The 16,572-nt window shown below is 37.7% G+C and overlaps 1 protein-coding gene across 6 annotated transcripts in view; it reads right to left on the reverse strand.

Annotated features, from left to right (window-relative positions):
- Positions 1 to 16,572, reverse strand: part of LRRC28 (leucine rich repeat containing 28) — a 145,238-nt gene that overhangs the window by 98,637 nt on the left and 30,029 nt on the right. For all 6 annotated transcript variants that reach the window (XR_004431780.1, XM_033188863.1, XM_033188862.1 and 3 more), the window contains 2 exons: positions 10,348 to 10,385; positions 9,689 to 9,826 (listed from right to left, as the gene is read on the reverse strand). Coding sequence is in view for 3 of the 6 variants with exons in the window: in XM_033188863.1 (XP_033044754.1) it covers positions 9,689 to 9,826; positions 10,348 to 10,385 (176 nt within the window). In the remaining 3 variants the exon portion in view is untranslated. The remainder of the gene's footprint in view (positions 1 to 9,688; positions 9,827 to 10,347; positions 10,386 to 16,572) is intronic.

Consider the following 16,572-nt stretch of genomic DNA (forward strand, 5'->3'; position numbering starts at 1 on the left):
TGGTATTGATCATAAACAAATGGTTATGAACTCAGTATAGGCTTCTATCATGCAACCACAACATTTTCAGCAGTTTATTTAAATGAAGGGTTTTAAACTGGGGAAACAGTTGGTCAAATCTGTATTTGAGAGAGAGAATCCTGGAAGCAGTGCGTATGATGGATTATGAGATGGATACATTTCAGAGATAAATAGTGGAAAATACCTAAACCAAATCATTTGCTCCTGCATACCACTTTCACACCAGCTTAGTTCCCACACGTCACATCTGCCTTCTCCTTAAGCCCTCCTTAACTGACCTCAGTGCTGTCATCACTGTTGCCATACAGCACCAAGCCTATAATACACCACGCTGTCATAAATTAATTCTATAAGAAGTACTGCATGTGAAGCGAATTTGGATCACTTGGGTTATAGTGTTAGTTGCTTTTAAATCTTTTCACAAAGGAACGGGCCCTGGAAAGGAGTTCATCGTGCCTTAGGCGTTAAGCATGATTGATGGTAGAGGCTTTCCAAGTCTGAGCAACCAACTTTTCTTCTTTTGCCTCTTTTTTTTTTTAAGTATTGTAGCAATGAACTTTTGTATTTTAGACATCTGGCAAGTTTTCTAACATTTCCCTTTATACCTCTCCTAAAAAGGAGTATTTTCTGTATTTATTTGACACTGAGAAGGACACATGGTCCAGAAAACAAAACCTTTTTTTCTTTTAGAATATTTTTAAGTCATTTTTATCCTAAGGTTTTGCCAAATTTTCAAAGCTTGTAAAAGTTTGTAAATAAAATCGAAGAGCCTTAGCTCCATTTGTAAGAAGATTTTACAATAGCTGATAGTTTATCTGTAGCAAAAATATTTTTCTGAGAAATCTGTTTTATCTATTATACCATAATTTTATGTAAAAATCTAAATTTAAAATCTCTATGTTATTATAAAGTTTTTAATATATGTATATTTAATTATACTATAAAGTTACTTTACTAATAAAGTACTATATCCATTACAAAGTTACAATTAATAATAAGGTAACTTCAGGTTCATAAAAGTCATTGAGGGACAGGCATGATGGCTCACACCTTTAACCCAGCATTTAGGGAGGCCAAAGCATGAGGATCACTTGAGGCCAGGAGTCTGAGACCAGCCTGGGTGACATAGCAAGACCCCACATCTATTAAAAAAAAAAAAAAATTAAAGAAAATTAGCCAGGCATGGTGGTACATGCCCATAGTCCCAACTACTCAGGAGGCTGCGGCAGGAGGATGACTTGAGCCCAGGAGGTCAAGGCTGTAGTGAGCTATGATTACTCTACTGCACTCTAGCCTGGGTAACAGGGTAAGATCCTGCCCCTAAAAAAAATAAATAAATAAAAAATAAAGTTACTGAAAGAACAAGTTCTTAATATGAGTTTAGGGCTCTGGTAGATAACTTTTTTATTTTATTTTATTTTTTTGAGACAGAGTTTTGCTCTTGTTGCCCAGGCTGGAGTGCAATGGTGCAATCTTGGCTCACTGCAACCTCTGCCTCCCGGGTTCAAGTGATTCTCCTGCCTTCAGCCTCCAGAACAGCTGGGATTACGGCACCCATCACCACACCCAGCTAATTATTTCTGTATCTGGTAGATAATTTATTCAGTGTTCATCTAGCAAGCTGAGGTAGATTGTTAGATTTTTGCCCCTCCACCCATTAGTTGTCAAAATGGGTATTTCAAGTCTCAGCACTGTGTACCAAGATAATCACTAGCTACAATAACACACTCAATACTTCTTTCTCTCTCCTCTCTGTCTAGTTCCTTCTTTGCAAGTACTACATGTAGTTTAAATATTAGACAATAAAATATTATAAGTGCCCTTGAAGTCTGGGTCCAGATTTTGTTTTCCTTCTTAGTGCCAATTTCTCTAGCACATAGCGTGGTATACTTTGCAGCAGTAAAACTATTTTGTTAAGCAGATGCAATAGCAAGTCCCCCTCCAGTCATGTAGATAACCCCACAAAATAGAGAAAATCTATTTATGTATATTGCTGACCACACATATATAGCCTGGTGACACCAGAAGGATGCTCTGCCAGAGATTAATTTTTTAGATTCTTTTTTAGTGAGAGAAGTGCTAGCTAGTTATTTTACCAGACTGATGTGTAATCAGTGAAAAGCTGAGTCTCCCAGAAGAGTAAATCACCCAAAATTACCATGGTATTTGCCTAAGGAGGGTAATATGGGGTGAAGAGCCTTGAATATCTGGGGACAGGAGGCACAATAACACACTTTGTGTTTTGAGGATTCAAAATGAGAGCTGCTTTGTTCTCCTTTTGAACTGATCACATAGTATGTAGGCACAATGAAAGTGATGAGGAAACCAGGGCTGACCCAGTGTTCCTGGGCCACTTGTCATTCCTAGAAACTGTAACATAGGGAATTCAAATATGGAGCACCTGTGCCAAGGCTTGTAACTACAAGGTGGGATCAGCACCTCTGAAAAATCAGCACCTCCGTATTGCATAGGCAGTACAACATGAGATGGTACTCCTCTTCGCCTCCACATGAGATGAATAAACACGGAAGTTTCACGACAATTCAGGTGGCAATGGGACAGACCTAAGAAAGGATACTAAATTTCATTCCAATAAACCTACAGAGGTTCAATGGGAGAAAAAGTAAATTTTAAGAAAAAAATGGTAATAAATTTGACTACACTTGAAACCTGGGTTTTCGGAACAACACATGCTGGTTATATGTGGTACACATTTCTGTCTGTGCATACTTTCAGCCATGAAAACACAACAGAGTCATGCTTTTAACTTGGGCTGAAAATCCTGCCTTTTTTGGTATGCAAAACAACTTTTCAAGGATAAAAGTATTTTTTAAAAATAGGCTGATTTATATGCCAGATGTAAGCAACATCTTTTCTGACTGCTGGTTACTTTTTGTTGTTTCTTTGTTACTATAACCTTCTCTGGTGGTAATTCAGAGTGTTTACAGCAAATCACAAAGGTGTCAGGTTTCTCTTGACTATCAAAGATTGGCTGTTCTTTCTGTCTCCTCAAACATCCATTGGACTTTGTGACATTTAGCGAGGTTTAATCAGAAAGGGGCCCTGCACTGATGGAAGCCTTTCCCCAACAATCCTTTATTTCTAGGTACACAGTAAAATTCTCTTCATAATAGATTATGTAATTTTATATGATCAAATTACAAAATATCATTGGAAGAAAATTAGTTTAAATATGTTCTATGACAAATAATGTTATAGTTTTGATGCTAGGCTTAGAGAAAAGCAATACATAAATGTTTAAGTGGTATACACTTAGCAGCAGCAACAACAACAACTACAAAAACATATATATAAAAGAATGCAGGGAAGCACTCAGATGAGAAATCAAAGGACATCTAATAGGACTTCCACTTCCAGACATGACAGGGTAACTGATGCCAGACCTGCCTCCCACCATAACACAATAAACTACTCAAAAAATATGAAGCAATTGTTTTCAAGCAATGGACAGGCAACCCAGAATTACAATCCTGAAAATCTGGGCAACACAAGAGATGAGCCCCATGTTGGACCTGAATTTCTGCCATGGGGCTTATTTTGGGCCACAGCACAGGGAAATGGAACCTAAACAGAGCTCCAGTCTTACAGAACTGAAGAGGCACAGATCAGAGTGGCAGGCAACTGAAGCACCTAGAAGATGCAGGACAGGGCATCAAAGATGAAAAGGCTGTGAGGAGGTAAAGAGGGTGCTATGATCTGAATGTTTGTGTCCTCACCTCTAAATTCATATGTTGAAACTAAGTCACCAATGCAATGGTCTCAGGAGGTAGGGCCTTTGGGAGGTCCTAAGGGTGAAATCCTCACGAGTGGAATTAGTGCCCTTACAAAAGATGCCTCAGAGAGCTACCTTGCCCCATTCCACCACACGAGAACATAGTGAAAAAGTGTCATCTATGAATCAGAAAGTAGGCCCTCACCAGATACCAAGTCTGCTGGCACCTTGATCTTGGAACTCCCAGCCTCCAGAACTCAGCAATACATTTCTGTTGTTTATAAGCTACCCCATTTATGGTATTTGTTTACAGCAGCCTGAATGGATTAAGACAGAGGAGCATAAAAACAAGCACACTGGAGAGCATAAAAGAAACGGTAAGTAGAAGTCAGATCAACAGATATCTTCTAATCTTGAGATAAGGGCAAGAAAAAGATTACATTAAAAAGAAGAAGAAGAAGAAGAACAAAGTTCAGTGACCTGTAGAAGAATACCAAATTATCTAATGTGTGTAACCAGAGTTCCAGAAAGAGAGGAAATGTGGAACAGAAAAATATTTGAAGAAATAATAACAGGAAACTTGCCAATTTGGAAATAAAGAAAACCCCAAGAAAGGTAAATATAAAAAATCCTGTACCAAGACACATCATATACAAACTGCTAATACCAAAGATAAAGAGAAAAGATTAAAGACAGAAATCTTAATGCAGCCATAGAAAAAGATACAGGGTAACAATGATACAAATTACAGCTGACTTCTCATCAGAAACAATGACAGCCAGGAAATAATGGAAGATCTTCCTTAAAGTGCTCAAAGGAAAAAATCTTGTCAATCCAGAATTTTATTTCCAGAGAAAATATTCTTCAAAAGTGAAAATGAAATAATATTTTTGCATAAAGAAAAACTGAGATAGTTCACTGCCAGTAGAACTGCACTAAAACAAATACTAAAGGAAGTACTTCAGGTTGAAGAGAAGCGACAGATGGAAACTAAATCTAGAGGAAAAAATGGCCAGGTGCAGTGGCTCACACCTGTAATCTCAGTGCTTTAGAAGGCCAGGATATTGAGATCAGCTTGGGCAACACAGCAAGACTGTGTCTCTTAAGAAAAAAAGAATAGAACGCACAGGAAATGGTGAATATTCAGGTAAATTTTTTTAGGTGTTTTTTTTTTTTGAGACAGAGTTTCGTTCTTGTTGCCCAGGCTGGAATGCAATGGCATGATCTCGGCTCACCACAACCTCCGCCTCCTGTGTTCAAGCGATTCTCCTGCCTCAGCCTCCTGAGTAGCTGGGATTACAGGCATGTGCCACTATGCCTGGTTAATTTTGTATTTTTAGTAGAAACGGGATTTCTCCATGTTAGTCAGGCTGGTCTCAAACTCCCAACCTCAGGTGATCCACCCACCCTGGCCTCCCAAAGTGCTGGGATTACAGGCGTGAGCCACCATGACCAGCGTTAGTATTTTAAAGACAACTGACTTGCAAAAATAATATTATCTTAAGGAGTTTACAGCATACATTGAAATAAAATATATGACATAGTAGTACAAAAGAAAGAGGGTAAAAGGATGTATACTGTTGTAAAATATGCACAATAATATATAAATGCATATAATTTATATGAAATGGTACAATATTCTAAATGTAATAAGTTAAGGGAGCATATTGTGAAGCCTAGAGAAAAGTCAATGGAGGAAATAAAATAGAACACTAAAACATACTCAAGTAATCCAAAAATAGAAAGGAAGCAAAGAGGAACCAAAAACAAATTGTGGAAGTCAGTTGGGAAGAAGGAGGACTTAATTCCAATTTGAAAATAGAAACTCCAAAGAGATCATTACTCTCACCCTAACAACTAAAACAAGCTGAATAAAAACCCATCAGAGACTGAGGACATGGGGAAATCTAAATCAGCTCCAAAGAGTGAGAAGCACATTTTCAAAGAGAAGAGATCCCCGGCTGCTATCATCCCTGACTGAAATAGAGGTGGGAAAAGAAATCTGCCACAGACAACAGTTAAAGAGAAAACAGTCTAACTTTGAAAGCTCTATGTGAACATACCCGTGTAGAACCCAGAGGATCCATAGGTATAGAAAGACCATACTATTAATAAATCCCCCTGCTCAACACAGATACACAAGCCACTCTGTCCCACCAACCTTTACCAAAAATGAGGGCAAGGAAAGAGAGCAAGAACTGAGATAATCTCCTCAATGTACTCCAGGCTTCCAGCAAGGGAAAACCTGGAGGATAGGCGGTAACAGAAAAGCCAAGAGAAACTTCTCAGAGGCAAGACCCACCGTCACAGAGTACAGGGAGATGATAGTCAACCTTTACAGGCCAAGGATGGAGCAGCAGGATTCAAAGAGCTCTCAAGGCACAGAAAGCCAGAAGCCAAACTGGAGAGCAAAGAGAACTCCTCAGCAACTGAACCTGCTGGAGCTGGTCTTTAAAGCAGGGAGATATCTCCTATAATTCAAAAAGATTTGGAATAGCCCATAAATACATGAGAAGGTGCTAAATAACATTAGTCAAGAGAGATATGCAAATTAAATAGAATTTTTAAAAAATGCAATACTACTTCACACCCATTATGATGGCTAAACAAACAAATAGACAACACCAAATGTTGGCAAGAATGTGGAGTAACTGCACCTCTCATACACTGCTGACAGAACAGTGTAAAATGGCATAACCACTTTGAGAACTAATTGGCAAATTCTAAATATTGGATATAAAATTATAAAATTATATTCAAAGGCTTTTCAATGACAACAAAGAAACATGGTAAAATGTTTAGTCTTTTAAGAGAATGTAACATGTGACAAGTCTTGGCATGGACTATGGACTATGGAGAAGGGGCTTACTAAGCAGATATCAACTGGTGCCTACTGTGGTCAAATAGGGACGAGATCACAGTCCCTCACATTTCTTTCTCACATTTAGAATACCCTCCCATAGTATGTCTCCAAACATAACCAAGCATTTAGGGGATGTATGCTTAGCCCCTTACATACTTAAATCATAACATCTGAAATCACCTCATGAGATGTATAAAGTGAATCAAATAATTGGTAAAACTTAGTCCATTGCTGCTCATGGTGGCAAGAAAGAATAAAGTCTATATACATGGCTCAATCAAAAGTTCCTATCCAAAATGTATAACTGTTAATGTATATAATTTTACTCAAAACAAGCAAAAGCAAACACAAATAGAAACAAACCCAGGAAAATAAAATCACAGAAAATAAAATTTCTTGTGTAACAGGAGAGATATAAATAAATTATATGAAAGTAGTCACAAAACATATAGCATTCACTGGTTATCAAGAAGCAGTCAATGGTATTAGAAATACATCCTTAACCTCTAAGATATACAATGGAAGGAGATGACCATATTCTACCACATCATGTTTTTATATTACAGGAAAAGACAGAATAATACAACACCCAGAACAATGGTTTATCACAGAATTGTTTTCTGTGGGGGGTTGGGGACAGAGTCTCACTCTGTTGTCCAGGCTGGAGTGCAATACTGCAATCAGAGTTCACTGCAGCCTTGATATTCTGGGCTCAAGAGATTCTCCCACCTCAGCCTCCCAAGTAGCTAGGACTAAGGTGTGTGTCACCACGCATGGCTAATTTTTTTTATTATTATTGTTGGATTTTAGTAGAGACAAAGCCTCACTATGTTGCCCTGGCTGGTCTTGAACTCCTGGCTTCAGGAAATCCTCTTGCCTCAGCTTCCCAAAGTGGTAGGATTACAGATGTGAACCACCATGTCTAGCAGAATTGTATTTTTTGTATATTCTTTAAATGTATGTAAAAAAAAAAGAGTTCATAAATACAGCATTATATTTATGCATTTTGGTTGTGTATCTTATATAAGTTTCATATATGAAAATGTTAGGAAAATGTAAAGTATTATCTTTACTGATACATTTTCTAGGCAATCCTCAAAAGAGTATCTCATTTTCTGGGTATCTGAATGTACAAACTTGATGAAAGCTAGAATGATGAAACACCATTGGCCTGATGATATATAATAAAGGAAAGACCATATTCCTGTATTGTGTCAAAAATTTTTATATTAACTATAGTTAGGAAAAATAAGACATTCATTATATGAGGGTAAAAAAAATATTTTTTAAAACACAGTCACTGCTGACTGGTGCCATTTTTTTTTTTTTTTTTTTTTTGAGGTGGAGTCTCACTCTGTCACCCAAGCTGGAGTGCAATGATGTGATCTCGGTTCACTGCAACCTCCGCCTGCCAGGTTCAAGCAATTCTCCTGCCTCAGCCTCCCAAGTAGCTGAAACTACAGGCACAACACCACCACAACCGGCTAATTTTTGTATTTTTAGTAGGGATGGGGTTTCACCATGTTAGCCAGGCTGGTCTCGAACTCCTGAGCTCAGGTGATCCACCCACCTTGGCCACCCAAAGTGCTGGGATTACAGGTGTGATCCACTGTGCCCAGCCTGACTGGTGCCATTTTTATATACAGTATTGAATCTATATATTAAGGCCAGAACATAAAGTCTAAAAGTTAATCTGTTAGTATGTTTTAATTTAGACATTTCTGGACTTGAAAAAACAAAGAAATATCATAGACTTTTTCATTCGTGGGTTTAACACGCATAATTTTTAACATTCTCATGTTATCCTGAAGTTCTATGACAGGTAGTAATTTGTAATTTTGTTTGAGTCATATATTTCACCTAGATACACTAAAAGGCTGGTTGGTATTCTCGAGTTGGTTTTACTCAAAAGAGTAAAAATAATCTCAGACAAATTAACATCTGTATCTTTCTCTGCTCATTCTTGAATACACAGTAACTTTCATATAATACCTGAAGCGTAAGTTTTTTATTTTTTAATTATCATGTTTTTTAATACATGAAATCATATATGAGAGTGGGATTTGCAAATATGTGTATTCACAAAGCAAGGTCTCCGGATGTTCCTCCCAAGAAATCAAAGGGTTTAATGGTGGCTGTCAATAAAGTGCAAGATTTTAGTACTGCCTATCTATAAGGTACATTCATAATTTACTTACGCGTTCAGCAGGCAGAACAGACAATCTTAAGTCTCAAATGTAAATTGTTCTACTAAATTTTAGCATGATTCCTTTTAAAATCAAAGTTAACATACATTAGGTCAGGCGTGGTGGCTCACACCTGTAATCCCAGCACTCTGTGAGGCCGAGGCAGGTGGATCGTGCTGGCTCACACCTGTAATCCCAGCACTCTGTGAGGCCAAGGCAGGTGGATCACTTGAGGTCAGGAGTTTGAGACCAGCCTGGCCAACATGGCAAAACCCTCTCTCTACTAAAAATTCAAAAATTGGCCGGGCATGGGGCCACGCACCTATAGTCCCAGCTACTCGGGAGGCTGAGGCAGGAGAATCGCTTGAACCTGGGAGGCAGAGATTGCAGTGAGCTGAGATTGTGCCACTGCACTCCAGCCTGATGACAGAGCGAGACTCCGTCTCAAAAAAAAAAAAAAAAAAAAAAAAAAAGTTAATGTACATTAGTTACCTCACTGGAGAATAAGAGAAAATACTGCATGTATTTGACTTTTGGATAGTAAAATGATTATATCATGCAAAGCTCACCTAAATTCTCTTACGTGAAATTCAGAATTGAAGTAGCTCTTTGTACAAATATTTTGCCAGAGCAGTGATTCAAAGGGATATTGGTTGCAATGCACAATTGTAGTAATTGTAGCTGATGCTACCTTCTTACATTTGCATCACAAACAAGACTCTTAGTAATATTTCGCCCACATTCCTTAAAGTTTCATCTTCAAACAAATGGACAAATACTTACAAATACATCTACAGCCCATTGCCTAGACATACAGTGAGAAATATGAAGAAATATAGATTTATAATAGACAAGAAGCTACTGTGTTCTATAGACTATGATTACCTGGAGGTAGGAATTGCAGTTGGTTATTAGCTAATCGAAGATGACGTAAAGCTCTCAGACGACCAATTTCTGGGCAAACAATTTCTAAGGCATTGTCACTAAGATCCAGACATTGGAGTTTCACAAGAGACCCAATGGCTTCAAAGAGAAAAGGAGAACCAAAATGAATTTGATTCAAGTATTACATCAAATCTTTAATGCAAGTATTCCAAGTTAAAATATTTTACTACTTAATATCCTTGTCTCAGTTGCTCACAAAACAGTAAAAACACAGATTAAACTAAGTTCATGAAAGTGATAAATACTTCCAGCTCAAGATAAAATATAACTCAAAATACAGCACAAATAAAAACATTAAAACTAAAATAATTCAAGAAATGATACACAGGGCCTTTTTTATCTGACCAGAATTCTTAACTAGATTCATTAAATTTAGAACTTATTATCTACCTAACAGGAATTTATCTAATAATAGTTTACCTAACCATTATAACCATTTTAGACTTATTTATTTAATTATAGTTCTTAACTGGACTTACTAGAAGAAAAAAAGTTTTGAAGCTAAAAAATTAAAGTGTCCTAAAATTAAAATTTGTTCTATTTATAAAGCAAAGCTTAAATTATATTATCTTCTAACTAAAACTTTTAAGTAAACATACCTTCCGGAACCACAACTATGTTATTTGAGTGCAGGTATCTAGGAAGGAAAAAGAAAAAAAACAGCTATTGTCATTAAGTACTTTTGTCTGATAATCAGTTTATAAAATGCTCACTTAGAAATTTATCAAATATAAATAGGCCACAACTTTCACACCCTGCTCTAATGCATCAACATACAATAATGGTTATCACAGCTAACTAATAATACTTCGAGAATAATATTTTGTACTAGAATTGCAAATATTAAATCTGTTTACTGATTTAGTTGTTATTTTAAAATAAAAGCATACATAACAGATAAACTATAAGGTTTTTTTTTAACTTCATAACACAAATTACTAGTTTTTCCAGTTCATTTTATTCGGGCTTTAAAAAACATACTTATTGTGAGAAAAAAATCAACACCTATTGTGTAAAGGAAGATGAACTTTTCATTTCTAAAAAATAACTTCACAAAATAAAGATATTTCTAGCTAGCATGCATACTGAGAACCAACAACGGAGAGATTAAATACTCTTCATTTACAGTGTCTGTAGAACTACTTAACTGTCAAGGTACAGAATTTATTTCGTGGCAAAATAAATTTTGTAACAAGAAATCAAATGCTTCTCTTAAAAAATTTTCTTTTTCACAGAGGCTGAGAAGTCAGGGCGAGCCTAAGTAACACTTTTCCCACTATAGTGTCTTGAGCACACTCTGGTGGAGACTTCCTGCAATAAATAGCCAACTATTCAGAGCAAAACAAGTGAATGCTGGAGATCATACAGCAATAATTTAAGAAAATAAATTTATATCATTGATTTAGAGACAACAGAACTAGATTTTAGTAAACTTTACTTTCAAACCTATGGTTTTATTTATTGTACTTTAAAAAAAATCTTATAAAGTACTTTTAAATAGAATTTAAAAGTTTTCTTCTGCATTCTTAAAGTCTAATATTGAATATTAAAATGTCAGTAACACAAAATAAGACAGAAAATTAATACTTTTATGAAGATTATTTTATGTTGAATTAAATCAATTTTGTAGAAGTTAATTAATCTGCTGGGTATAACACAATCTAAATAAGCCCACCATTTACTCTATGATATACTTCATTCCTTGCTTTCTATATATGAAATGATTATACCTTTTAAAATCAATAATCTTTAAACATTAATTTTAGGAAGGAATACGCAAATCAAAATAGAGAACTGATTTAAAAAATTTTTTCAACAAAATACTTGCCTCAATTCAAGCTCTACCTATAAAAAAGACATTAAAATGTCCAAATCAAAATATGAACTGAAGTACCCACTATTATGATTAGAATTTTTCAAACAGACTTTAAAATATTATCTACATATAATGAAGATGCTGTATGAAACAGTACACAGTGGCTGCCTTGGATGCTGCTGAAGAAGCATCGTTAAAGTCTCTCCTCCCCCTGCCATCATATCTAAGTCAGTCTCCTAAAGAGCCTGAACAGCTATGGAAGCTCTTCATTGGAGGCGTGAGCTTTGAAACAACCGATGAGAGCCTGAGGAGCCATTCTGAGCCATGGGGAATGCTCATGGACCGTGTGGTCATGAGAGATCCCAACACCAAGCGCGCCAGGGCTTTGGGTTTGTCACTATGCCACTGTGGAGCAGGTGGATGCAGCCATGAATGCAAGGCCACACAAGGTGGATGGAAGAGTTGTGGGACTAAAGATAGCTGTCTCACGAGAAGATTCTCAAAGACCAGGTGCCTGCTTAACTGTGAAAAAGATATTTGTTGGTGACATTAAAGAAGACACTGAAGAACATTACCTAAGATTATTTTGAACAGTATGGAAAAACTGAAGTGATTGAAATCATGACTGACTGAGACAGTGACAGGAAAAGGGGTTTGACTTTGTAACCTCTGATGACCATGACTCCGTGGATAAGACTGTCATTCAGAAATACCACAATGTGAATGGCCACAACTGTGAAGTTAGGAAAGCCCCATCAAAGCAAGAGATGGCTAGTGCTTCATCCAACGAAAGAGGCTGAAGTGGTTCTGGAAATTTTGGTGGTGGTCGTGGAGGTGGTTTTGATGGGAATGACAACTTTGGTCGTGGAAGAAACTTCAGCAGTCATGGTGGGGTTGGTGGCAGCCATGGTGATGGTGGATATGGTGGCAGTGGGGATGGCTACAAAGGATTTGATAATAATGGAAGCAATTCTGGAAGTGGTGAAAGAATGATTTTGACAATTACAACAGTCTTCACATTTTGAACCCATGAAGGGAGGACAATGGTGGCAGAAGCTCTGGCTCCTATGGTGGTAGAGGCCAATACTTGACCAAACCATGAAACCAAAGTGGCTATGCCAGTTCCAGTAGCAGCAGTAGCTATGGCATTGTCAGAAGATTTTAATTACTGTCAGGAAACAAAGCTTAGCACGAGAGGAGAGCCAGAGAAGTGACAGGGAAGCTACAGGTTACAATAGTTTTGTGAACTCAGCCAAGCACAGTGGTGGCAGGGCCTAGATGCTATAAAGAAGACATGTTTTAGACAAATACTCATGTATATGGGCAAAAAACTTGAGGACTGTATTTGTGAATAATTGTATAACAGGCTATTTTAGTTTCTGTTCTGTGGAAAGTGTAAAGCATTCCAACAAAGGTTTTAATGTAGATTTTTTTTGCACCCATGCTGTTGATTGCTAAATGTAGTAGTGTGATCATGACGCTGAATAAATGTATCTTTAAAAAAATAATACAGAGTGTTGCCAATCCTAACTGCACATTAGAATCACCAGGGGTCTTACTGGTGCCCCAAACCATCCTGTAGCAAGTGAAACACCATCTCAACTCAAATAATCCTGATGTACAACCAATTAAGAACCATTACTGGTAAAGTGGATCACAGAGCGGGCTCTGAAGCCAAACTGCCTGCACCTTAATAGCCATGTGACTATGGAGAAATTACTGAACTGCTCTCTCTCCTAATCTATGATGTTGCAGGGACTAAATGAATTAATAAATGTAAAATTCTTAGAATAGCGCTTGACTCCCAGTAGGATTTAAATGAATGCTCTTGTTATTGTTGTTATTATAGTTATTATGAGTCATTTGTAATCATAGGCTTAGCACTTTCAAATTTAAGTCCCTTCCTTTTACTTAATTTTGGTAATTTCAGAGTAGTTGAAATGTTGATGTTTCAATGTTCTTATTATGTTCCTCTTCTACTCAAATAATGCAGGAACTCTCATTCATTGTTGGTGGGAATGCCACTTTGGGGTATACACACTTTGGAAAATGGCTTGGCAGCTTTTTTAAACAACGTTAAATATAGATGTTTACTTAATAGGAATACTCCAAAGTCAGCTTCTTTGTTTTGACAAATGAACCATGGAATTCTTTTTTTTTTTTGAGATGGAGTCTCCCTCTGTCACCCCAGTTAGAGTGCCATGGCTCGATCTCTGCTCACTGCAACCTCCGCCTCCCTGGTTCAAGTGATTCTCCTGCCTCAGCCTCCTGAGTAGCTGGGATTACAGGTGCTTGCCATAACACCTGGCTAATGTTTTTTGTATTTTTAGTAGAGATGGGGTTTCAGCATGTTGGTCAGGCTGGTCTCAAGCTCCTGACCTCGTGATCTGCCCGCCTCGGCCTCCCAAAGTGCTAGGATTACAGGCGTGAGCCACCGCTCCCGGCCTGTACCATGGAATTCTAAGATGTTAACAACAAGACAAACTGGGCAAGGGGTATACCAGAATGCTCTGTACTATGTTTATAACTTTTCTATAAATATAAAATTGTTCCAAAATAAAAAAGTTATTTAAAAAATTTTTTTAGTTTGGGTGCAACGGCTCACACCTGTAATCCCAGCACTTTGGGAGGCCAAAGCAGGTGGATCACCTGAGGTCAGGAGTGCGAGACCAGCCTGACCAACATGGAGAAACCTCGTCTCTACTAAAACTACAAAAATTAGCTGGGCGTGGTGGCACATGCCTGTACTCCCAGCTACTCGGGAGGCTGAGGCAGGAATATCTCTTGAACCCAGGAGGCGGAGGTTCCAGTGAGTTGAGATTGTGCCACTGTACTCCAGCCTGGGCAACAAGAGTGAAATTCCATCTCAAAAATAAATAAATAAATAAATAAAATTTAATTAAAGAAACAGGACTTCTACTTTCAGTCAGGATGAATAACAGCAATGGAGTAAACAGGATTTACCCAACTGTTATAAACAAGAAAACTGGATGAAATACAGTCACGTGCCACTTAATGACTGGGATATGTTCTAAGAAATGTGTTATTAGGTGATTTCCTTGTTGTGCAAACATCATAGGTGTTCTTGTTTTATTTTATTTTATTTTATTTAATATTATTTCATTTTATTTCCTTTTATTTTTATTTGAGATGGAGTCTCGCTCTGTCTCCCAGGCGGGAGTGCAGTGGCGCAATCTCGGCTCACTGCAAGCTCCGCCTCCCAGGTTCACGCCATTCTCCTGCCTCAGCCTCCTGAGTAGTTGGGACTACAGGCGCCTGCCACCACGCCTGGCTAATTTTTTGTAGTTTTAGCAGAGACAGGTTTTCACCTTGTTAGCCAGGATGGTCTTGATCTCCTGACCTCATGATCCGCCCACCTCAGCCTCCCAAAGTACTGGGATTACAGGCGTGAGCCACCATGCCCAGCCCATAGGGTGTTCTTACACAAACCTAAATGGTAGAGCCTACCACATGCCTAGGTTGTAAGGTGTAGTTGCTCTTAGGCTACAAATCTGGACAGTATGTTATTGTACTGAATACTGCAGACAACTGTAACACAATCAGACAACTGATACACAATGTATTTGTGTATCTAAACATATGTAAACATAGAAAAGGTACAGCATAGAAGTATAGAAAAGGTACAGTAAAAACACAGTATTATAATCTTATGGGACCACCATTACATATGTGGCCTGTCGTTGACGAAGACATCATTATGCTGTGCATGACCGTACATGAAACAATTATTTTCAGATATTAACAAAGGCAACTAGGACTACATTCCCTACGAGAAAGGAAGGAAGCCACACAATCTCCCTAGCTTTCTTCCTAGAGGCAAATTCTGGACTGTAGAACAGGAAGGAGAGCCCAAACAAAGTACAGAAGTCTCACTGAGTTATGGAGACACATATCAGAGTTCAGGGGACACATATTAGAGTTCAGGGAACCTGAGGCAACTGGAAGTTGTGGGGTAAAGTTCTGAAGAAGAGAGAGCCACTACTACAAAAAACAAACAAACAAAAAAATTTACATAAGGAATCCCTTGGCCTCACTCATAGCTGAATTCTAGCACAAACACACAGAAGAGAAACTCTAGCAGGGTATAGTGGGTCATACCTGTAACCCTAGCTACTTGGGAGGATGAAGCAGGAGGATCACTTGAGGACAAAAATTCAAGACCAGCCTGAGCAATATAATGAGACCCCCATCTCAAAAAATAATAGAAGAAAAAATAAAAGGAACTCCAGGCAAAAAGCAGCTGAAAATCAATCAGCTGAACAGTCTGCAAAACTCACATAGGGTTGAGAGACATTCAAGTTCTGAGCAAGTGTGCCAAATCCTTGTTGATCATTTGAGGTATTCAAGAAAGACTCTGGAAAGCTCATACTTCAGTAATAGGGCTAACCTACCCACCTATCCTAACAAAGTATAAAAATAAGCCATAAAAGGATCAAAATAAACTGCAAATAGCTGCATGCCAGAAAAAAGGAGACAATAAAATTTAGACTCTCAAAAATGCAAACTTTATAAGGTCCATCATCCAATAAAAAAGTATTAGACATTCCAAGAATCAGGAAAATATGACCCATAACCAGGAGAAAAACCAGTTACTACAAATAAAACCAGTATGACATAGATGATAGAATTAGCAAACAGGACATTAAAATAGCTATAACAACTATATTCAGCTATGTAAATGAAAATATGAACATTGTAAGAACTGTAAGATATAAAGAAGCATAAATAGAACTTCCAGATATCATAAATATAATAACAGGCTGGGCACAGTGGCTCACTCCTATAATCCCAGAGCTTTGGGTGGCTGAGGCAGGAGGATCACTTGAGACTAGGAGTTTGAAGTTACAGTGAGCCATGATTGCATCACTACACTCCAGTGTGACTCCTGGGTGACAGTGTAAGACCTTGTCTCAAAAACACACACAGAAAGCCAGCCTGGGCAACACAGCAAGACCCCATGTCTATGAAAAAATTTAAAATTTAGCTG

Source organism: Trachypithecus francoisi, unplaced genomic scaffold, assembly GCF_009764315.1.
Source record: "Trachypithecus francoisi isolate TF-2019V2 unplaced genomic scaffold, Tfra_2.0 Lachesis_group3, whole genome shotgun sequence".
In the NCBI taxonomy this organism is placed as follows: Eukaryota; Metazoa; Chordata; class Mammalia; order Primates; family Cercopithecidae; genus Trachypithecus; species Trachypithecus francoisi.